At 42.4% G+C, this 23,798-nt stretch overlaps 4 protein-coding genes across 6 annotated transcripts; 3 read left to right on the top strand and 1 right to left on the bottom strand.

Moving 5' to 3' along the window:
• The first annotated feature begins 3,298 nt into the window (after positions 1 to 3,298).
• Positions 3,299 to 6,412, top strand: LOC137915002 (lysine-specific demethylase 8-like). Of its 2 annotated transcripts, none has more exons than XM_068758480.1 (8): positions 3,299 to 3,401; positions 4,001 to 4,471; positions 4,738 to 4,910; positions 5,015 to 5,147; positions 5,222 to 5,275; positions 5,790 to 5,939; positions 6,046 to 6,138; positions 6,224 to 6,412. In XM_068758480.1, exons 2-8 carry the CDS (start codon positions 4,022 to 4,024, stop codon positions 6,386 to 6,388), a joined length of 1,218 nt encoding a protein of 405 aa, XP_068614581.1. In that variant the 5' UTR covers positions 3,299 to 3,401; positions 4,001 to 4,021; the 3' UTR covers positions 6,389 to 6,412. The 2 variants fall into 2 exon arrangements, with proteins under 2 accessions (XP_068614581.1, XP_068614582.1); XM_068758481.1 differs by having other exon boundaries at positions 3,320 to 3,401; positions 3,987 to 4,471.
• Positions 6,413 to 7,979: 1,567 nt separating this feature from the next.
• On the bottom strand, positions 7,980 to 15,981 carry LOC137914999 (UNC93-like protein MFSD11). The gene is made up of 13 exons (XM_068758477.1): positions 15,892 to 15,981; positions 15,244 to 15,299; positions 15,044 to 15,151; positions 14,888 to 14,967; positions 14,066 to 14,162; positions 12,261 to 12,319; positions 11,996 to 12,140; positions 11,325 to 11,374; positions 9,946 to 10,011; positions 9,747 to 9,872; positions 9,487 to 9,661; positions 9,267 to 9,402; positions 7,980 to 8,526 (listed from the first exon to the last, which is right to left on the bottom strand). The coding sequence occupies exons 1-13, from the start codon at positions 15,979 to 15,981 to the stop codon at positions 8,374 to 8,376; spliced, it is 1,341 nt and encodes a 446-aa protein (XP_068614578.1). The 3' UTR covers positions 7,980 to 8,373.
• A 1,244-nt stretch (positions 15,982 to 17,225) lies between these two features.
• LOC137915000 (ubiquitin domain-containing protein UBFD1-like) lies at positions 17,226 to 21,600 on the top strand. 2 transcript variants are annotated; one of them, XM_068758479.1, is made up of 7 exons: positions 17,226 to 17,304; positions 18,745 to 19,005; positions 19,086 to 19,294; positions 19,373 to 19,438; positions 19,957 to 20,062; positions 20,165 to 20,247; positions 21,174 to 21,598. In XM_068758479.1, exons 2-7 carry the CDS (start codon positions 18,762 to 18,764, stop codon positions 21,282 to 21,284), a joined length of 819 nt encoding a protein of 272 aa, XP_068614580.1. In that variant the 5' UTR covers positions 17,226 to 17,304; positions 18,745 to 18,761; the 3' UTR covers positions 21,285 to 21,598. The 2 variants fall into 2 exon arrangements, with proteins under 2 accessions (XP_068614580.1, XP_068614579.1); XM_068758478.1 differs by lacking the exon at positions 17,226 to 17,304 and adding an exon at positions 17,354 to 17,505 and having other exon boundaries at positions 21,174 to 21,600.
• A 1,014-nt stretch (positions 21,601 to 22,614) lies between these two features.
• LOC137915004 (recQ-mediated genome instability protein 2-like) lies at positions 22,615 to 23,715 on the top strand. The gene is made up of 2 exons (XM_068758484.1): positions 22,615 to 22,900; positions 23,397 to 23,715. The coding sequence occupies exons 1-2, from the start codon at positions 22,615 to 22,617 to the stop codon at positions 23,546 to 23,548; spliced, it is 438 nt and encodes a 145-aa protein (XP_068614585.1). The 3' UTR covers positions 23,549 to 23,715.
• The last annotated feature ends 83 nt before the right edge of the window (positions 23,716 to 23,798 follow it).

The following is a 23,798-nucleotide window of genomic DNA, read 5'->3' on the forward strand; positions in this document are numbered from 1 at the left end:
ATCTTTTATTTCAGCAGCACCTGGAGCGTAATGGTGGTGATTACATCCCACCGACGGTGTCCCGGCAGCTCAGCCCTCGCGGGCCTCTGGGAACACGCCGCTGACAGTCACAGTCCATGCTGCCCTGTTTGGCTGCTGGCGAGCAGCAGGAGCTGCTCTCCCTGCTGCTGCAGCGTTGTTCCACTACTGTTTAGACAAGCTGGTTTAAAGAGAACACTTGATCAAACAAACAAAATACTCATTTAGGGTTTGGGTTGGGGGTTGCAACATTCCAAATAGCATCAAGAAAAAGACTCGTCACCGCTGCTGTTAAGACCAGCAGAGGAGTGGATGGTGACAGTTAATGTTAGACTTAATTGATTTATTGCTGAAAGTCAGATCTTCCTTGAAATATAAAGCATCCCTGAGTCAACAAAAAATAGATTTTCCAATTCATAGTTTTAAGAGTTCATAAAACCTATTTTTTTTAATTTCTTGACTCACAAAAATCCTTAAAGTAAAAATGGTTCAAAAAGGCTGAGAATTCTTTCCTTTGTAAAAACTATTTTATGAAAATGGATAAATAGCACCTGCAGCATTTGAAAAGGCACCATTCCTGTATCGCCCCAGTGGCACCATTCTCATAATTCCATGCAGGAAAAGCCAGAGAAAGCAAGAGAGCAAGAAAGAGAGAGAGAGAGATAAATCGCCCTCCTCTTTCAAGTAAACCAGGCAAAGGTCACGGACTCCTGCCGATGGAGATTTGAGACAAGGGCCTGTGCGTCAAGTCAGCACTGACAGCACAGCGAGGGATTATATTGTTGGGCCTCTGACCTTCGGTGGAGCTCCACACCATCTTCCAAGCACAGAGTCCGATGCATTTGAATAATGCATCATCCTCTCCTGAAGGGAAAGCACTTCTAAACTACTCGCACAAGCAGAGGTACACAATCGCAGCATTGACATCCTGGTGTGAAGTCTGCGTGCTACAGCCTCCCGTACAATAATGAACTCAGTGTGCTCGACCAGCTGTGTCTCTAGTCTATAATGTGCTTTTGCATTGTTTCGCCTCTAATGTAGGCCAGTACAGATGATTTGGGGCCACAGGTTTTATTGCATTTAATGCTATTGTTTTTGTTTTTTCATTTAACTTACAATTGATTTCCTGCATACGCTAACCCGTAAGCGCAGTTAGCTCCATTCCTTTAATCTTTTTACATGAAATGTACAATAGATTTTTTCTTCTGGAAGTCCGTATATTCCAAATGCAACAAGAGCTTAAAAGAGAAAGAGAAAAAACCTAGCACACTGTAATTTTGGCCTCAAAAGTAATTTCTCACCTCCGAGCGAACAAAAGATTTAGCCGCGAGAATTCTTCATTTTACAGAAAGAGAATGAAAAGAAATCCATGAAACATTTTTTAATCCCTTGTGATTCCTGGAGAGGCATGTTGTCTGCTTTACATACAGGAACTGCTCCACATTTTGCAGGGAGATTATTTGAATTTCATGGCTTTGTATTTATATATCCGACACTTCCCTACTGAAGATTTCCTATCATGTTTGTTCAGACGGACCCCGTCCCCCCTTCCCCCGTCCCAACCTCAACAAAGGAAATCTCTGTGTGACATCAAAAAGCACACACGCAAATATTGTCTTAACATTGCATAAGCAGATAAATATCAATCAGCCTTCTAGGAATATCTGTGTTTACATGAAACATTCTGAGTAGCAGATTAAATTAAAATGGGGAATACAAACGTTTGAGTTACAACGGCGCCATTAATTATAATGACAGGATTGTCACAGCGCCACATAATGACTGTGTTGGACACCATTTGATATTTATCCGGTCCAGTGTGCACGTTGTGTTCTGTTTCCTGGCCACAAAATCAATTTGATATTTTTGCAATAAACTTTCTACACACACTAATCATAACGTGAAGCGGTGTCTTCAGAATTTTCAGGGGATTTTCATTTTCATCCCTTTTTTTTTCAGGGGTACACTTTGTACTTTGGGTCATTGCGGTGATTGGCTTCATTTCCAGAGCAGATCACAGGCACTATTCTTTTTCCTCCTTTTTTTTTTAGAAAGCATCCTACACACAAGTACTGAGGAATTTTTATTGTATGTGTGGCATTGGGCATATGGGGCTAAACGATTGTTGCCAAAGCCGACAACGCCACTTCAGGACTTTCAACCTAAAGAGCTATTTTTTTCATTCCTTTGGTCCCCAGCACGTTTTAGCAGGTTTCCCCACCCACAGGTCCGCTCGCAGTGATGACCAGCACGGCATTCAACAATCCAGAATATTTTTTTAACACTCTAAAAACTTCCTTAAAAACACTCTACAAACAAAAAGAAAAGGAGAGACAAGACAGTGACAGTCTGCGGCCAACCTGCCTTTGACGGGGAAAACACAAAGACGGGGACGAGGGAAGGGAAGCACCTATATACGCCCCCCCCTCCAATCAGTGGCAAATGGGCCACAGGTGCTCCCTCCCACACCTGCCTGCCTAATTACATACCATCCGGTTACATATGATTTTGTTTTTCTGTGTGAAATGTTTCTCAAATGAATCGTTTTCAGGGTGCATCTCTGCTGCTATTAATATGTCTATATTTTCTACAAAATCATTATCTATTATTACCCACACGTCTCTAGTACAAAAATGCTGTCTTTTTAAATTCTTTGAGAAATGTAAATCTTTCTCAACTCAACTCCTTCCATTCCCAGCGACACTTTAAATCACCTTTCTGTATTCCTCTCCTCCCGTGAGTTTTTAATGCTTGTTTATCCATGTGTCCCTCTGCCCTAAACTTTACTATTAAAGGAGCACTGTTTACATTTAATTAACTAAACTGTGCGACAGCTGTCGGATAATCTATGGAAAGAAAGAGCACAAACGAGAGCAGCACATTTTCATGCAGCTCTGAGACTGAGCGGTTCCGCACAGATGGGGCATCGTAGGAGCAGAGTATCGAGATTGTATGCAAAATAGGATGCTGGCATTTGAATAACAGCTGTGTGTATAGTGTGTGTGTATCCAAGCAATGGCACAGTGCCATTCATTCCAATGTTAAATTGGCTCTAGAGAGTATTGCGACTCGTAATGATACTGCACTTTACAAATTACGAAAGAGTGAATGCAGCTGGTTTGTGCTATAAAAAAAATAAATGGATACACATTTAAAATGGATTACGGTAATCATAACTGTGAGGCGAAGCGTTGTTTGGGGCACTTGTTCCTTTTTGTTGAGAGCTAGGAACCTTTTTGTTGTTGTCCGAGTTCCCACCCGGCGTCCATTTAACGTCACACAGGTAGTAAAGTTGGATGTTGTTGCGGCTCAGCTTCACAATGGCGTCATCGTAAACAAAATACCGGGACAACTGCACTAAATTGTGTTTGTCGTGTTCACAGGTAAAAAAAACAAACATTCAGTTCACTTTTAATGTTTGATCACTTCGGATTTGGATACATTTGCATTGCGTGTGAAGCCTGACGTTACGTTCGTTTCTTTCTTTACAACTGTCAATATTACATTTATTTAACTGAATCAAATGACACATATTTTGTTATTGATTAATTTTCAAAGATTATCTGAATTGAATCATAAACAAAGAAGATAATTACAAAAACAACTTAAATATCTCAGATGGGACAAATAAATAGTACACCATTTTACACACACATTGCATTTGTCTCACTGCAGCAAGGATTTTGTCGGTGACGCGAAAAGACAATGTCGTGTGTGTGTGTGTGTGTGTGTGTGTGTGTGTGTGTGTGTGTGTGTGTGTGTGTTACAATCTTGGGCAGTTATCATCCGTTGACAGATGACCGGTGTGGCAGAGAACAATATTAAATGACAACCTTTGCCTCTGAGAATCAAGGCGGATTATTGCGATCGTTACTCTCCAAATGATGCACATGTAAATTTGTTTTAAGATTGGAAGTGCATCATCGTTGGGGATTAAGTCTGAACAAGCGGTGTCCTCTCACCTTCAGCGTCTGTCCCACAGAGTAAATGAAGACATTCATCAATGGCATTGCTGTGGTCAAAGATCTCCTCTGTCCTGCCTCCTAATGAGGAAGAGTTCCCGCTGCACTTCAGCGACAAGGTGGAGTCGAGCGTGTTGGAAATGATGAAACGGTCCCGGCGGCAGCTGTACAGCGACAGTGATGGGAGCGGCAGGATTATTAACGCTCAGATCATTTTGGATTTTTCGTGGGAGAAGCTCAACACGGGTACCTGGCGTGACGTGGACAAAGAGTGGCGATGCGTCTATTCTTACGGCTGCCTCTTCAAAGTGGCCGCTCTGTGTCGCCAAGAACTGCCGCAAGGCGGGATCGTGGAGGCCATACGGACTTGTGACATGGGTTTGCTCATGGGTGCGGCCATATTGAACAATATTCTTCAGGTTGTTGTTCAGATTCTACAGAAAGAAGTCCGAGAATTAGAAGAAGATGAACGGGAACCTATTGATTTCAAGGTCGGTGGTTTTTAACTTGGGTACTTTTGTACTTTCCTGATTATTTTGACTTAGTTTTTGTTTGTTTAAAACAAAATGTGTCCTTAGGTTTTTACTGAAAGAAAATGCTGTGAATTTACTTTGTTAAAATAATCCTGAATGACTTTTCCTCACCGCGTCCTCGTTCATTAATCCGCTAAATATTTCGGTTCCACTGCCGGCTTTCTGTGTGATAGGATGACTGACGCACTGTTGGGTTTCTTACAGCAAGACGTTTTCTTCCACAGAGGATAAAGATCGAGAACCCACATGCTCCTGCGATCCTGGAGGAGTTGGCTGTTCCCAGGATTAAGTGTCCTTCACTGGAAAGCTTCAACACCAACTACCTGCTCCCCGTCCGCCCGGTGATTTTAGAAGGGATTATCGACCACTGGCCCGCTCTCAACGAACACCCCTGGAGGTATTTCTAATCCACTGTGTGTCCATGTTCCTCATGAATACGCTTCCGTATACAAGCATTAATGCTTGTATTCCTTCATTTCCCTCCCCCCCGCCCCCGCGAAGCTTGGAATACTTGAGATCCGTCGCCGGCTGTCGGACCGTTCCCGTCGAGGTGGGTTCCAGGTACACGGACGAGGATTGGTCACAAACGCTGCTGACAGTCGATCAGTTCTTGGATCGGTTTATTTTAAATAAGGTGAGAATGATCTCCTGTAAGGAAGCATGAGATATGTAATGCCGTACTTTAGGATTCCTCTGTGTTTTGTGCAGGATGGTGTTAAAGATTTAAAGGGTTACCTTGCTCAGCACCAGCTTTTTGATCAGGTATGGCACTTCGAATGATTTAGAAATGACAAGTTATTGGTAGTAATTGATTAACAGTAATTGAGCATTAGCAAATAATCGTTATCTGATTATCATGTGTCGATAATTGAAACTGGAGCTGCCGTGACTTTGGAAGGTTGTTCTGTAGAAAACTGAAACTGCCGACCGTTTGTTGGCACCACATTGAAAACCTGACATTGAGTTCAGTGAGGTCCATCCTCTGGGAATCACAAATATCGGCACCTAAGATTATTGCAATCCGTCTGGAGCTCCAATCTGGACCTCATTCACAGTCTATCGGTCCTTTATTTTCATACTTAGAACCACGTATGAAGTTGACCCGAGCTCAGCCACAGAACACACGCATATACCCATCATCATCATCATCATTTCTATTACAGCAACACTTCTTTCCTGTCTGTACTGCAGTTTCTCATACAAGGATCTCATGCTGCATTCAGGTGCGGCTCTGTGTTTTTTAGTTGTTGTTGTTTTTTTATGGATATTGCCTCAGATACCAGAGCTGAAGGAAGACATCCGCCTCCCTGATTATTGCTGCCTGGGCGAAGGCGCGGAAGACGACATTACTATAAATGCGTGGTTTGGCCCCGGAGGTACCGTCTCTCCTCTCCACCATGACCCTCAGCAGAACTTCCTGGCTCAGGTAACGGTAACAACTCAACTTTTATGATTCCAGTTAGTGTCAAAGAGCTGTCACAGGACCGCGTTTTGTTTATCCCGTGGGATTTTCCCCGTCGTACACACACCAGGTGGTGGGAAGCAAATACATCCGTCTGTATTCTCCAGAGGACACCGACAAGCTGTACCCTCATCAATCCCAGCTTCTTCACAATACCAGCCAGGTGGGATCGACAGTCCGTCGAGATGGTCCGCGCCGAGCCTGCGAATGTGTGACGCATTTCCAATTTCTGACTCCCTTCCATGCAGGTGGAGGTGGAGAATCCCGACAGGGAGCGGTTCCCAGAGTTTTCCACAGCTCCGTATCTCGAATGCGTATTACGGCCAGGAGATGTGCTGTTCATCCCTGTCCGGTGCTGGCATTATGTCCGCTCCCTGGAGCTCAGCTTCTCCGTCAGCTTCTGGTGGTCATGACGGCCATTTCGCAATAAATAAATACAGTTTTTGAGTAAAGTTTGTGTTTTGGCTTTATTTCTGTCGCCGTCAAACCAGAGCTTTTTAACTAAAGTGAGACTAATTCTCATAAATCCTCGAGCAACCTCTGATCCGTGAACAATGAACACACACTGCCAAATGATTAGTTTAATTGAGCTGATGATGATTGCAACAACTATTGTGTGAGAAGCTCCAAGCAGGGAGAGAAAAAAAGAAAGAACAAACAAGCTGTGAAAGATGTTTACTCTCATTTCATCCTGCATATAATTTGTTTGTTCGTCATCTAATTTGATAGGATGTGTTATTCTTTTCAAATTGGCTTATTTAATTGTGCTCGCAACCTAATTCCGACAAATAACCTCAGAGTTCCATAACTCATGGAAATGAGGCAGGTCTTCAAATGTAATAACCGAGTGAGCTGCAGGTACAAAAATCAGTTCTTTGGCGGCAATCAAGGAGGGCATGGATGAAAATAAATACATGAAAAGAATGATTCCCATGAGTGCAGACAGAATTTCAAATGAAAACTGCCGTCGCTTTGACAGCGGAACGCTCGTCGAGTACCCTGAACGCCACCTGACAACAAAGACGAGGGCACATCGTTTCAGATAACGGACTTCTGACGGGCCCAGTCATGTGTCCCGTAGGTCCATTTCCATCAAACCGTCTAATTAGAACTTGGAGTGTGTGAGGATGTGACAAAATGACGTACAGCAGCGCAATTTAAGAAACTTGCAGTCGGTTAAAGTGCCACTCGGGGAAATCGAGGAATGCTGAGGAGAGGACGAAGAGCTGTGTCAGAATATTTTAGTGAGCAAAACATATTCAGTATCAGGTGGGATCTGTGATATAAGAGTGTCAGCAAGGATGAAGGGAAAGGTCTACGAGACAGTGTGTGAGTTTCTTTTCATGTGTTACACTTGACAGATTCAGTTGACATTGACGTGCAATAATGAATGGGTGCTGCACCAGACATGGCAGCGTTCAGGTAATGGCAAATATGGTATTTATAAGGTTATCGCTCAACAAATAGCCCGAACCCTGCTGGAATCTAACTGGGTAAACGCAGCGTGCCTCCTTTAGCCCATCAGCGCTTTAAACAATTGAATTAAGATCACACAAAACTGCTTAATCTGATCAATACTCAATTACCAGTGAAGTAACGTGGGACCTCTGGGCTCATAACCCCGTCTCTTCCAGCTAGACCCTCTCCCTACTCTTCTGCTGTTTGATTAATGGTGGCATGGATTTTCAAATAAATCTTGGAAATCCGTATTAAATCCCGATTTATTTTGTTTCATCACACGTTGACGTGACAACCGGGTTCCTCATGGGCAGTAAATCCGCTTAATGCTGGAACACAAAGCCGTTCCAGGTGTTTCCAGACGGTTCGGTACACCTGTTCAAAGAGAGCCTCTTTGCATCTCGATAAGTACGACAGCAGTACATACCTGTCTCTTATCTGCGGCACAAATTGATGCCTATTACAACATTTTAAACTACAGTTAATACACAGCTTACCAGTGAAATTGCATAGATCTTTATTCAGAAGAATCAAACACTGGCATCATGCAAGATTTACAAAAAACTTTAATGGTTGTCCAGCATTAATTAGTTAAACAGCTTCTGAGCCCGACAATTTAAAAAAAAACATTGCTTTCATTTAATAACAGATTTAGATTTAACAAAACAATTATTTTCAACAGTATGACACGTTTTTAATTGCAAACCTGAGCGTGTATCGCGTTTCAGCAAACACAAGGTAAGGCAAGTGGTTACTTTTGACATCCTACAGTTTGACCGACAGCATTGAACGTGAAATTCTATATTTTAGGGTCGAAGGCACAGTTTAAAGTTAGTGGAAATATACTTATGGCAATAATATTCCAACGTTTTTCCTAATACAACTCCATTCCAGCCGTCTCTGATGAAATAATGGGCGCCGATAGAGAAACGGCTTCTTCCTAATACTCCTGTATGTCTGTCGCGGCGTTCTGCATCCTCTCCACGATGAAGAAGCACAGCGTTCCGGTGAAGCCCAGGATGACCATCAGCAGGAGCTGCCACATCAGCAGCAGGTAGCCGCTGTAGAAGAACGCCACAGCGGCGAAAACGGACTGAAGAAAAAGGATAACGGGTTTTATTTGGGGCTTGGGACAGATTCAGTTCTCTCATATTATATATTACATTAAAAATAAACCACTATATCGTAAATATCAAAGGCACAGAAAAAGAGCCAAGATAATATTTCATGATATTTTGCAGAAAACAAGCAAAAGTGAAATCACATAATCTATAAATGTAATTGGCAGAGTAAACGCTGTTCATTAACCCCCTCCATTGAAACTGTAATTATACACAGCAGGTCTGGAGCTGAACGGCTCACTAACTAGCTGACGCTACTTTGTTGGGTTGCATTAATACCTGCTAAAATATAAAGTTTTATAATTGAGATTAAATTGCTTAATGAAATTAATTTGACTCGTGCGTAGATAAAAAGGCAGAATCATGTTTTTGTAGCTGTAGCAACATGCTAGTAATTTGAAAATAATTTGTTTATATTAAAAAATTCTGAATAAAACATATTCTTGGATAGCCATGAATCATAAAATACTTAATTATTTTGCATTTTGATGTTTTCTCATTACACTAGTGGTGTACAGACCAGCCGATGAAAATAATGCAATTTAATTTCAGAAAACCTTCAAGGAAACACTTTGATTTCGAAGGCTTGTTTAGTATTTCTTTGAATAGTTTTGCCGCAAACATTTCTTCCACATGAAGACGAGATACCGTTTGTAACCCGGCTTCGCTCAGCTCTGCTAACAATGCCCGAGGGTTGGCGACCTGGGATTACCTGGATGAATTTGAAGATGGCGAAAGCAGGCGTGCTGTGCTCAGCGTAAACGTGGCCCAAGACGCTATAGAGCTGTGTGTTGAAACAACTGTCCCCGAGCCCGAGCAGGAAGCTGCACAGCAGGGCGACGGAAACGCTGGAGAGAGAAATCACGGCTGGTGTTCAAATAAAACAGAAAGGCGACTGTTTATTCTTCCTTATTGCTAAAGGAGTGAGCTACCTCGGAGTTAGGTACGGCTTATTTTGCGTTGTGGTGTGAAAGACAACGGGGGCGTCAACTGGGATGTTGAGGAAGATCAGATAGAAAGCAATAAAATGGACAACCATCCCCAGGAACACCACAGAGGTCCGTCTGAAACAATTGTTCTTAAACAGCAATCCAAACAAGCCTCCGCCTAATGGGAAAGAGCACATTTATTAATTCAATTACCTTGAAGTGATCTCAAATCGCCTGAAAACTCTAAAGGGGCACTAACTCACCTACAATTTCTCCGACGCCTACCACAATCCCGGAGATCCCAATCAAGCCTTTGGCCGCCGCTCTAAACTGCGTAGTTGCTCCGATGCACGTCCCGTAGACGCCGCTGTAGAAAGCGAGCTCCAGGCCTGCAGATCAAGGAGCTCATGCTATCACGGCAAGCCTTCCCCGGGGGCCAATATGCACAGGGCATCAACTTACCGCTGTAGGCCATGCAGGGACTCAGGAGCAGGATAGTTCGACCCTTCACAAGTTGCAGGATGGTTTCTGAGCAGGACACACGATACGCTGGTTTAGATTGCTAATAAATACGCATTCAATTTCCACCACTTATCTGGATTGAGCCCAGATTAAAAGGCAAAGGTCACGTTATATACCCTTGAAGACTTTAGTTCAGTGTAAATAAAAGATGCGGGCGGGGGTTACCATTTACATGCAGGTGGAAAAACCACCCAAGAAATTTCTTTTTCAGAACGACCCCCCCCCCCCCTCACTAGGTTTGTTAATAAATGACTGGATGCCCTTTCTTGGCATACATCTTGGAAGCAGGTTTCTGTGAACACAAGATACACGCCAGACAAAGAGCAATCTGATCAGCCAAACAACTCCAGGCTGCACCCAAGGTGCAAGAGCAGCAGAGCTTCCTATTGGCAAACACAGATAGCCATCTGAAATAAGCGTTTAGCGCTCTGTTGCTATGCTGGGAGAGTTTTGATGCAAACCAATTTCACCTGAAGAAAAACAGAGGCGCTTGTGAGTTTCAGCCTCAAGAGCTGCAAAGTGCAAAGTGCATTAGTGTGTTCAGCAGAAGTGTTTATTGCACCTTAATGGGACTTTAAGATCAACACAACAGGTGAAACTGTGCTGTGCCACCCCAGAATCTGAGCTGCAGTCCTGAACAGAGAGCATTTACAAGTCCGACGGTCCTGCCTCATTAATGTGTGCTTATTCTCGCCATCCGTCTTCTTGCAGCCGCACACCCCGGATGAGGCGCCAGCTCATCGCCGGGCCGTGCTCATTCTGCCGGGCACTTTAACTATACGTGAAATGTATTCTGCACACAAGTCGCATTGTGGCTTTTATACGCATATTCTTTAACGACCTTGTCGGTCTGCAGCGTACAACTTATCTTCCACCTTGACGTGAGCCTTATCAGAGAGAATGCAGTGAATAGAGAGACGGTGTCTGAATGAGAGAGTCGGTGTCTCCTCCAGCAGCGCCCGGCAGGCTAAAGTCAGTTATCAAATGCAGCTGAATGATGTGACGTTAAATTCCCCGGCGGCCTTTGGAGCGATCGCTGTGGCGTTCGGTTCACCTCCAAGACGAAGTTCAATGACTGCAAATCGCCTGGTTCAGTAGTATATTTTAAAAAACTTAAAAGGAAATAATCTTTGTTTTGTGCTACTTGGCAAGTGTTAGCATGCTAGAATGACTTGTATTTTCCACATGAGGGTCAGTTTTGTAGAACCCCTACAAACCTAAATGTGTCACTTTCCCAAAAATAAAATTTAGCATTCCTAAAAACCTGCTTAAAACAAGTATGTTTTTTTTTTTTTGATGCGTCCATGATGTAAACTTACTGAACTCTGCCTTGGCATCCTGCACGGCGCTGCTCGCTCTGTGCTGATACCTAAGCAACAGAAAGCAAACAAGCTTCAAATTCAACAAGCTGAAGCTGACGCACGCCGCACAGCGACGTGACCCTCCCTGTGAGAAGAGCAGCGATTTCCAAATCGACGAGGCTTTAGCTGCGTAAAGGATTCCAATGCTTCACACAAAAAAACGGTTTTGCACTGCACAGAAGGATTGATTGTTAACGCTGTTGGAATCGTGCACGCTGAAAATCAAATGCCTGAAGCAGACAAACAGTTTGCAAACATAACCTGCCGCCATGAAACGGAAACAGAAACAGCTTTCAAATCAAGTTAGCAACTTAATCAGATTTTTTTTTTGGATGATTTACTCATTTAATTATCAGCTAAATATTTCTCACAGTTGAAGTTGATCTTTGTTCCATTCAAGTTTCAGTCTAAAGTGGTGAGATGTGACTGTACTTGTACTGCTCTAACATTCTTTCTAATAAATATATTCATCATCATCATCATCAGGTTAAAGCTAAATATGGCCGACTGAAAGAACAGTTGTTCTCGTATTTTTATTCAGCGCTTGGGGTCCCGTACCCTCCGTGCACTGAAAAGGGGCACGTGCCTTTCCGTGAGACACAAAATTATCTAAAGCATATTTCACTTACATCATCTGAGCGGAGAGCAGCGACTGCCCTTCCTCTTCAGAGAGCATCTCCTCTTCAGGGCGGTTCTTCCTCAACAGCAGGAAGCTGAGCGTTCCGAGCACGGAGGCAACCAACAGGGACAGGAAAATGTTTTTCCTGCTGCCGTCTATATGAAAAGAAAAAGGCTCAATTAAAACACACAGGAGATATTAGCGGCATTAAGCTGGAGCATATTTGGAATAACCGGTCACTCGTCGTGACAGCGGTCAGTCAAATTTAACCCTACCTGGGATCTCCGTTCTCCCATTCCAGTCAAGATAAACGTACAGATTGCCAAACAACATGCTGTAAAATAAGATAACGTGGGTCAGACAAGTGAGTAAATGACGTAAACACAAATAACAAAAGGGGTATGAATAAATCTTGTTTCCCCCAAGTGATGGCATATTCAGTTTTCCATGCAGATATTACATATGTACTGTAGATATTTTCATGGCAGAGGTTTTTAAAACTCTTAGTGTCATTTCAGGCAACAAATCCCGTTTCAAGGTCGATTTGACGGCCTTTTAATCGTGACACAAGGACTTCATTGGGAGACAGACTCTGGTCTGTGTCATGGAATTAAAGTCATTCCAAGTTAATTTCCATTTAAGGATGGCGTTCTGGCAATATGAAAGCCCCAGAGCCTGGGAAACATGAACCTCCTGCAAGATTGAGGCTGTTTCTTTCCTCTATGGTGAAAAAAAATTATTATCGAGAGGCATTAATTTCACTTCATGGACATTTTCTAAACTAATGCAATAAGACAAAGAACAAAAACGGCTGTGTTTTTAAGGACAGTTAGTGATTGGTGAAATTAATCATCAAAGACCACTGAGAGGTTCTCTGGTGATTTTTTATACATTTTTACTTTCTTCAATCAAACTGTTTGGAGTAAAAGGTTTGTCCTAAGAAGGTCGGAGCAGTTATGGTCTCCACCCTGTGGTACTTTTGCAGGATTGAAACCTCTTGTGCAGGACTGGGACATTCAGTTTTAGGTTTTCCTCTCTCTCATGAAGTCAATCAATGTGTCATCCAGCACTGGTTATTTGGTTTTATGTGTTTGACAGGCGAAGAAATCACAAAGGACTCCGGACCTTTTTATTTTTTTATTGGATCAAATAGTGACTCCCTAAAAACAATAATCTGCATTTCTTCCTTTGAGTTAACTTCTTTTAGTTATTTTTTTTATTAAAGTTGTTGATTTCCCTTTCATGATGAACAGCGCAGCCTAGTTCTGCTTTTAATTGCATAATCACGTAATCTAAAAAATGCAGACGAGCTACTAATTTGCATCCAGCCCTCAGTGAGGAATAATGGGGGGCAGTAGCTGCATTCTGTTTTGTGCAGGCTGGGAAGGACTGATTCACTGTGGCAGAGTCAGATTAGCAGTGCTCCATTGTGAGCTTTGAAAGCCAGGTGTAATTATTATAATAACCAACGTGCATATTTTATCAAACACAAATTAGTTGTTGGAGCCCGTGTTAAAGAATGGTGGGAGAGCGTTACAAAAGGAGGGAGGCTCCATGTGCTTTTATTCTGTGACATCTGACAATGTGTACTGTAATTTTATAATAAAGCATAAGGTAATATCCTGTCTAAAAATACAGACGGGATGATATTTTGGATGCCGCAGTGTAATTATATCCTACATCAACCAAAATAGGTGCATCAAACAAACAAAACAACATGAAAAACTCGCCGATGACTTGTGTTTTCTGCTCTGAATCTGACGTTGTGACACTGCAGGCTATTCTAGAAACGTCCTCGCCATTAAGCAAATTAGGAAACTGTAATATTTTCAAACTGGAAAAGCACTCGGAGAACGCAGGCCTCCGCCAAGCAGCTCGTTCCTCTCCTAACTGGATTTACACCGTCCACACGGTGATCTGGATCATCATCAAAAGGTTCTAAATTGTCCTTGGCATCTTTATGCACCAATCATGAAAAGTAAAAGTGAATCAGAGTTGATGTGGGGTTTCCAGTATGATGTGGGCTACGTCTGGTTGCTATTCCACGGGCTTCGACGTTAGCGCGTCAGAAGCTGCTTACCTGCACTGCAAGAGAGCCCAGAACACCGCCGTGTTCCTGTTGATGGTGGAAGCCTCGGAGTTTTCCACCAGGAAGTGTCCTTGAGCCGTCCACAGCACTGCAGGACAGCCAGAAAGAGGTCATTTGAGAAGGAGGGGGGGGGGGGGGGGGGGGGGGGGGATGATGATGCAGTCAGTTCATTTCCAGTGTGAAGTAATGCGTGTAACCAAAGTAGTAGCCCTGGGATGTGATACAAATTCATCACACCCCAGTGAATTCAGGTTGCATTCAAAACAGCCCCAAATCATTTTTTCCCTTCATTTTCTAATAAATGCTCAGTTCAGGGCTGCTTTCTCACTTTGTTTTTCGGTAGCATCGCAGAGAAAACTCAACGTTATGCACACTATTTACAGAAAGCGCCTGCAGCCCATTTTAAGGTCTAATTTGGGATATACTCTTTATACATACCAGCCATGATAATCCCCATACGCATGATTAAACAGTATTTGGATGCAGAGGATGGAAAAAAACCAACAGGACCCAAGTTGAAGCATTTATGTGTCTCGGTATCGTCAGTTATTATAGGCACACTGTTTTCTGCTTCATTTAGTAAATGGGATGTGATTCAGTGCCAGAGCAACAATAGAAACCTGCCTATTCTTAGTTAAAAAAACAGATTTAAAAAGGAAACTTTAAGATATCCTGTGATCTGGATCAATCGATCCAGATCACAGGATTAAAGTTGTTTTTATCATGAATATACTGTATTTGGCATTAGAACAATAGGAATAAGGACAGTTATATATCTGACGTTGCAGAAAAAGTCACATGAAAGGAACTCACTGGCTGCTCCGATGCCGATCAGCACAGAGGTCAAGTAAAAGGCCCACGTTGAGGGGGTGATGAACATCGCGATGTACCCACTAGAACGGAAACAGGAAGAGAAGTCAGCCTGTACGACATTTACCGACAGCCTGGATTTAATCACCACGTGTTTACCTGTAAAGTAGGCCGCTCAAAAACATCGTAAACTTTGGTCCTATTACTGAAACGACAGCCGGTGCAAGTAAATTGCAGAATGAAAATATCCCGTAGATTATTCCAAGACTGCAAATGAGACAAGAAAAATTGTTATTCAACAGTTTGTTTGTTTTTTATTATTAAAAGTAACACAAAGATCCTTCTTTCTTTTCTCCTACCTGTGGAACCCACTTCCACTGAGCGTATCATTCTGCAGACTTTTCACCACAGTTTGCTGAAAATAAGATGGAAACAAACTGAGTGATGGCGTTAACGTCCAAGTCCTTCGTGGGGGGGGGGGGGGGGTCCCATCTGAGGGGCGCATCTCCAGCAGAGGAACCTGCACAGGTTGCCAGATTGGAGGGGGGATCTAGCGCTGGAAGCCGCTCATCTGTTTGATAACTTCACTGACCCTTGAAGAAAATTAGAAACACGAGACGCGCCCGACACAGTTCCGTTTCCTAACGCTCGTTCACTGCGGATTCTTTAAACATGAATTGCCAAATATGTGTGGGGGAAAAGACAAATACAAAATGTAATAGTTGTACACCGATTAATACATTGTGCGTGCTTTTGCGTGCCGCTGTCATCATTTGTAGAACAGATACAGATGTGTGTAAAAGCAGCACGCTATTTTATATTTGAATATAAAAGATTCAGAAAGTGTGTTCCTCAGCATGCAGTCTAATATAAATATAAATATATAACATATTTAGCCTCCAGTGTTAGAACTATGAACTTCACAGGTTGGGGATGAGCAACAACTTCGCATATCCTTTTACTTTTTACTTGTTTTACTTTTATACATATCCTTCCACATTACTTACTTCAACGTTCCCACAGGTGGTGAAAGCAGTAAAAATGAGCAGAAATGCCAAACCCAAAATGACAACGTTGCAGGTCCGTTTGTCTGCCATGACTCACTGAAAGCGCAAAACTAAGAAAGACTTCCGTGCGGATTCACGCTCAGCTGAGAGGAATCCATCGGGATGACTTTAATAACAGTTTGGTTCTGGTGTCGTGGACCAGTCCGGCGGTGAAATGGACAGTCTGGGACGCGGACAGCACCAGCGCCGCTCAGCGCGCCCCTCTGCTTTAATAACAAGTACGCAGGACAACTTGTGACTTTCATTAAAGCCAATTTTTGCGGTCTTCCTTTCTCTTCTTCGCCTTGTAGACATCCTCTCACACCGATTTTGTCTTCTTCTTGTGCGATTTACAGTAAATTACGCTCCTTAAACTCTGCTGCCTTCCAGAGGTTACCAGGAGGAATATTCCCCGTGGAAAACCGTCCCGTGACAATGGACGTCCACGCGTATTTGTTCGCAGAATAACTCGGAAAAATGATGAATGAATTTGGATGAAATTGTTAAAGATGAATGTTGATTCTGGGCCTCTTTTTCTGGATATGTAATCCAGTATGGATTATAGAATCACATATGGAGGATTTTAATATATAATAATCTATAATGTACATGTGTTTTGTCACAATGTGATAACAGATAGATGTAGCGTCATAACACGTGTTTATCAAGTAATATAATCTAAATTCAAACTCTACTGATTGAAGACCATAATGATCAAGTTTATTTAATCCATGGCTTTTATTCAGCTACCTGCAGTTCTAGAGTGACATGAACTATAAAACAACAGCAAAGAAGTTCCTATAAACTTCTTAGAAATAACCATTTCACAAATGATCGATCTGGTAGTTAAAAGGAGCTCTCAGTTGAAGTTGACACAAGAATCGTGCAGTGAGACTGTCTTCTTTTACAAGATTTAATCTGCGGGGTTTTAATGAAGAGTAATGAGGAACGAGTTAATTTTTCATGGTTACGGTAGCAACAAGTACGTCATTTTAAACCCAAACGTAACCGATATCGATTAAGAGAAACGGACTTTGCGTAAAGTGCCCCCTGTCGGTGTCTGCTTTCGCTGCTTCTCCAACAAAGAAGATACGTGAAGCAAGAGGACTCCCAATCGATGACTTCCGGATTTGCCAAAAATTCCCGTATGTACCAACTTTTTTCACTTCGCGTTTTCGAATTGCTCTGATGGTAATTTTTTATTAAGCGACGACTCTGCTTAAATGTGCCGCATTGACGCGGCTTTTGTTTTGTCATAAAAAAAAATATTGCTTCATTCAAAAAAAAAAACTTTATTGGAATGTTACTTTCGATTGCGCATGCGCATCTTCTCCCCATTGAATTGAAACTCTTAATGTTGTTGACCTTTTGACGGTAGGTTTCCTTGAACTTGTCCCGTCACTTACTAACTCATCTTCTTTCTATATTCCACGCTGTGACACAAAGATGGACGTTTGATTCAACCTTTCTACGTGGTCGACTCGCTTCCTGACTAACCGCGTCATCCCGCTGTATGTAGTATCTTTGTCACAACCTACAACAGATTGTACACAATCATCATGGCGACCCAGGATGGTGGGTATTGAGAAAATAACGTTAGAGCAGGATTTTACTGACGTCTTTACATTGAGTCGAAACACTGTTAGTGAAATCAGACGTGTGTTTAACTGTCATGTTAATCTGGGCCCTTATTTGTGCCGCGCTATGTGATTGTAGGTTTCTCTCTAAGGTTATTATTTATATTTTCAGTGTGGGTAGCTAGCTAACGTAAACGATAGCTAACAGTCATTTAGCCAGATTCGTCGAAGACCTGTAAATTCGTGTTGATTTGGAAGATCAAATTATGTTTAGTTTAACTTGGGTACCATGTGATATTAAAGACCTAACTAAATATGGTGAGGTTATGAATAGTAACGACGAAGTACCGACGTACTGTAACTTTTCCGCTACGTTCACGTTACCTCTTCTGTTACCAGTCGAGGCTGACGGCATTGGAAGAGTTTGCTTTCTGTTTCAAGTCTTTCACTCACATTTATTTAAGTCATGAATTAACGCACAAGTAACTTTGCTGCCTCGACGATAAATATTAGAGATGAAAAGAGCTAGAAAGTCCACGATGACGATGGAAAACTTAAATACACTTCATACTTTATAAGTATTGTTACATTTCTGTTTCTGAAGAGATCTGGTTGATCTTAGTCTGATACAAGACGTGAATTCAAAGTTGACGAAAACCTAGATCAGCCTAATTAAAGGGAAGATGATGAATTCAATATTTGTCAGTCAAGATTGTCAAGTGGAAGATCAATATCAATATCAATCACTTATTGTATTTATTTTGTAGACATTCTTAACGTTTTATGCATCTATGTCGGCAGTAGGTTTTCTATTTGCATGTAAAATACCATGAAGGCATTTTTTTTTTAAGTTACCACAAACATCCACTCAGACCAGAGGCTGAACCGATTAGATGTGTTCTTGATCCTGATATTTCATTATCAATGAATCTGTTGAATAATTGTGTAAAATAAAACCCATCAGAAGTTAATCATAATTGTAATCTAATTTAAACTTCTCTGTTACAAAATGTGATCTTTCAAAGTTATCACTTCTCACTGCATTTGTCATGTGACTCATGGATACTTACCTTGAAGCCGGGTAGATTCTCTAAATCTATTTATGTAAAAATATAAATATACGAGTAGGGACATGATCAGGTATTTCTAGCTGCTCGTTGTTTACGGGCCAGGTTTGAGTTCAAGCTCAATTCCACTTTTTGTATTGTTTTCATTTCACTTTCTTTCTTTTTTCCAGGAAGTGAAGAAGTCATAATGGAGACTGAGGCAAAGCCGAATGATGCTGAACCACTTTCTGAAAAGGTTGCTGCAGAAGCCACGTCTCACACGGATGCAGGAAATGCCACAACTCAGGACTCTAGTATTAGTAATGGGGACGACGCAGGTGACAAGGAGATGGTGGAGTTGAAGATCATCTGGAACAAAAATAAATACGACCTGAAAATACCTGTTGATGACACCGGAGCCAAGCTAAAAGAGAGCATCCATTCTCTCACTGGTAAGAGGCATCGGGCGTTCCCCCTTAGCCAGGGCGGTTTTACAGATTAAAATCTACAATGTGTCCCACGTGTGTCCAAGGTCTTCCACCGGCAATGCAGAAAGTGATGTACAAAGGACTGCTTCCAGAGGACAAGACGCTACGTGAAATAAAGATTACAAATGGTGCAAAAATAATGGTGGTAGGGTCAACAATAAATGATGTTTTAGCTGTTAATACACCCAAAGAGGCCATTCAGCAGGAAGTCAAAGCTGAAGAAAACAAGAAAGAGCCTTTATGCAGACAAAAGGTAAGAGGAAGGACGTCTCTGCAGAACGGAGTGAAATGTTCTTGTTTTGTGATTTTAAAAACTGCTCTCTTGTTTCAGCAACACAGGAAGGTTTTGGACAAAGGTAGACCAGAGGACATAATGACAGCTATTAAAGGAACAAAGGTGAGCGAAAAGGACAAGAGATGCGTTCCATTTGTACGCATGGAAATAATGCCTTCACTGTTACATGGCTGTTGATGCCAGATAATAACTAGAAAAACTTTAAGAGAGCGCAGACCTCCACCAAGCAGCATATTCCTGGTAACATTCCCAACTTTTCCTGAAAATGTCTTTAAGATCCATTCAGAACTTTTTGAGTTAAGTTGCTAAGAGACAAACGGACCATCGTCGGTGATTACATAGCCCCCGCCCCGGTGGAGGTGATAGTGAGTTCCCAGTCTCCAATCTAACGGCATTTTCACGATGCATCTCACCCCTGCTTTGTCCATCCACCTTGCCCTCTTCACCTTTATACAGACGTCGATTCATCACTGTCTCCACCGCTGGCTCAGAGGCAGAACAACAGTGACACCCTCCCCCGATTAAAGAGAATTCAGAAGTCCAAAGCTCTTTTCGCATATAGGTGTTGATTATTAAATCTGATACCAGAAACAGTGACCGACGCATCCTCTCGCCTACAGGAGCGGTTACCCACAGTGCCTTTATCTGGAATGTTTAACAAGTCTGGGGGAAAAGTTAGACTCACGTTCAAACTGGAGCAGGACCAGTTGTGGATCGGAACCAAGGGTAGGATTTCCTTCCTCTTTTTGACAAATTCATTGTCACACAAATGAGGAGAAAAAAAAGTCCTAATTACATGTTGATCTTTTCTTTTCTCCCCGTCTCCAGAAAGAACAGAGAAAGTGCCGATGGGCTCCATCAAAAACGTGGTGTCTGAGCCTATTGAAGGTCATGAGGATTATCACATGATGGTAACTATTCTGCATCGCATGAAAAGTCATTAGGGCCCGGGCTCATGCTGAAACAAGCGTCACTATGGGCTATGAATTTACGACACCAAATGACGAAGAGGGGCTTTAAATAGTGATATTAGCAACTAAGGATCAGATCGGATGTTTGCTGCACTTAAGTAAAAAGTCCGTTTGGATTTGAAAGATTGTTTGCAGCATTGCTTTCGAGCATATTTCGATAACAATAAATCTCGTCGTGCCTCCAAAAACGTTCATGAAATTCACCGCCCGAACTTGACAACACAAGTTAAGCTGATAAGGGTGCAAGCTAGCAAGATCCCTAAGCGTTGTTAGTTTTGTGGACCGTTTTTGTGCTTTCTAGATAGTTGATGAATAACACAAAATAAACAATGTAAAAGTTGTTCTATTATCTTGTTTCGGTGAACAAAAATGATACTTGCAAGTACGTAAATGATCGTCAGGAGGAAAAATGTTCTCTGGAAGAGTGCAGTCTGAGCCGTGCACCGAAGTCACTGCCTCGCGAGCGGATCAAGAGTGATGGGGTCGTCGTCTGTTGTTTTGGGTTCTGCAGCAGAGCGGGAAATGTCACCGCTTTCTCCAGATTAACCTTTAATGTCGAAGCGCGCCTCTGTTCATCATTGTCAGTGAAACAGAAGTCCTAGAACGAGTACGGTAACTTAATCGAACCGGTTCATCTGAGCAGGGTCGGTTTTTGAGAAAACAAAATAATGCGTCATAAAATCATTGATATAAAGAGCGTCGCGTTGTGAAGAATATAGCTCATCTCTTATGTGGAGGCGCTACTTAAATGTCACGGCGGTGTATTTAACCAAAATACTTCATCAGAAACTTGAAAGTCAGGAATATAAACATTTTTGAACTGTAAATGTGATGAGTCATTGTGTTTCTGCCCCCGTCTTTTGTAGGCTTTTCAGTTGGGTCCGACAGAAGCCTCTCAGTATTGGGTCTACTGGGTGCCTACACAGTTTGTTGATGCAATCAAAGACACAGTCCTTGGAAAATGGCAGTTTTTTTAATGTGCCTCTCTTTTTTTTGGTGATGATGAACTGGGATTGAGAAGAGCTGGAGTCAACAACGAGGGTTAAGGAACTTTTTGGAAGATATTGCCAGGAAACCGACGGATTCCTGCGGACTAATAATTGTTTTTAGGTTAAAAGTGCACTATGTGGCAACGTAACATTTCTCCGCTCTAAGGTTTCAGCAAATCCCAACGGTGAAATAATTGTACAGAAATTCCTAACACTTTTCTTCAATTATTCTTAAAGAAATAAAACTTATTTAATGAAACAAATGCATCATGGCCTTTTTTTTTTTTGTATTCAAACTTTGCATTTATTTAGTTACGTTTCAGGGCCATTGTCTTACTAAAAAATAAATCTTGAAGCCGGCTGGTGCATTTTATTCTTCCAGGAACTCTGGAAAAATGTCCTGGTTGGAATTTAGTAAAGCTTTTAGTATGATTACAAACATTATCTCTGGCTGGGCCCACATGAAATACTTTTCGTTTCCATGTAGGCAAGTGCGTCATACAGCGGAATGATTGGAAGACATAAAACTGGGACAGTATTCCTGACTGCATTATTCTCCTGGTCATTACAGTGCCGTGTAAAATTCAAGTGCAAAATTTTCTGTCCTGGAATTATTCATGACTTGCTGGCTGAACTGGTGTATAATTTCTAGACTGCAGGACAGATAAAGTACCTCATATACAGGAAATGAATTAAAACCACTGTGGTTGGGTTATTTTAATTTGTGCTGAAACCTCCCAGCTATTTTTTTTCATTTTTAAAGCAATAGTATTCATCTTGGGAAACATCTTAGGCAACCTTTATTTTATTTTTACTAGTTCAGCACTTCTGCAGTTTGCTGAATGGACTTTTTACACAGCGGAAAGGACGTATGCAGGAAAGTTGCGGGCCAGTTCACAAGGGAATGGTCATTCGAGGAATAGCTGGAGAGGAGCGATCTTGGCTTTCTCTAAAAATAAAATGTAATTTCCAGGTCGCCTACTCAGTCAAAAATCCGTCAAACCACAAATTACAGCACAGCCAATATTAGAATAAAAAGATCCTCTCAAATTGGTGGTGTGTATTCCCATTTCCTGAGTTTCCTTTTTTCATCCCAACAAAACTAATTCTAACAATTTGAAGTTCGATGAAAACGTTGCCCAAGAAATTGTATATCATCTGTTAAAAAAAACGAAATGCTGTTCAAAGTACACCGGGTACCTTTCAAATAATATATGGCTTTGTCAATGCTTTTATTGTGAAATAGGAAGTGGACGGGAAGTGATGTGTACGAACTTCCGCCACAACATCTTTGGCGGGATATACTAGGTGCTCAGTGATGTTCAAACGAGAACAAACGTTAGAGGCTAACCGGCCGCCGCCGATTAAAGTCTTATCCGGTCAGCTGAGGACGGCGGAGCGCCGGGGGGGCGCTGACAGCGGGAGCGCGTATGACGTCAGCCTCGGTGGGGGTCGTTCTCTGCTGGTCTCACTGGTGTGGATGCAGGGAACCGTCCTGGAAGCCCAGCTGGACGGCAACACCGTGCTGCTGATGGATGAGACGGGGACGTTCGCGGTTCAAGGCGTCAACAACATTCCCAAAGGGAAGCCGTGCTTGTCCAAAGGTATGGGAGGGAGGCGGAAGTTGGTTTCTGGTTCCGTATACGTCATATTCTTCCCGAGGACCGCTTCCGGTCGCGGTGGCGTCTCACCTTTGTTCCTTCTCTTTTAGTTGATCTCTTGATTTCATTCGTAACGTAAATCAATACACAATTCTATGAAGACAAAACTTGGGTCTAAAACATTTTTTTTTCAATTGTATTTATTTAACACAATCAGCATCAATGACGTCATGAATCCTCCTCTTGGCCTGGCAGGCCTCACCTGTCTCTTCCTATCCCCTTTTTTTTGTCTGGAGTCCGGTCCTAAAATGAGTTGAGCCTTTTTTTTTTACTCCCATTTTATTTATAAGTCGACACAAACCAGCCTGAATTCTGAGTCCAAACCAAGAAACTGAAGAATAAAAACAATGTCAGAGAACTACATACATAAACACCATCCTTCCTGTTTCCTTGAATCTATTGTCGCTGAACATTTGACTACCTGCGACTGTTTGCGCAGGGAAATACGTCATGGTGATGGGCGCCATCCAGACCGTCTCCCCGGAGCCAGTCATCCGTGCAGTGAAGATGGCAGACCTCTCCGAGCTCGCAGCGCTCCACAGACGGATGTGGAAGCTGGAGGTGGAGGACCTGCAGCAGGTGATGGCCTGATCGTTTCTGTGAGGCGCCGCCTTCCCTGGCGGCAGGACGACCTGCTCCCGTCACGACTGTCTGGCTGGGGATGCATGCGGCGTTAGTGATTTCTGACAAATGGAAAAAAAGACTACCTCCCAGGCCTGAACAGCATGCCCCCCCCCTTCCTTACTGGGATGCGTGACGCAAGAGGGATAAATTGTTTTTTCACTGTGGAGTCTGCCAGTTATTTTTCAGCCTGCTTACTATTGGAGGTCCGTTTTGTGGG

Source organism: Brachionichthys hirsutus, unplaced genomic scaffold (genome assembly GCF_040956055.1).
Source record: "Brachionichthys hirsutus isolate HB-005 unplaced genomic scaffold, CSIRO-AGI_Bhir_v1 contig_848, whole genome shotgun sequence".
Lineage (NCBI taxonomy): Eukaryota > Metazoa > Chordata > Actinopteri > Lophiiformes > Brachionichthyidae > Brachionichthys > Brachionichthys hirsutus.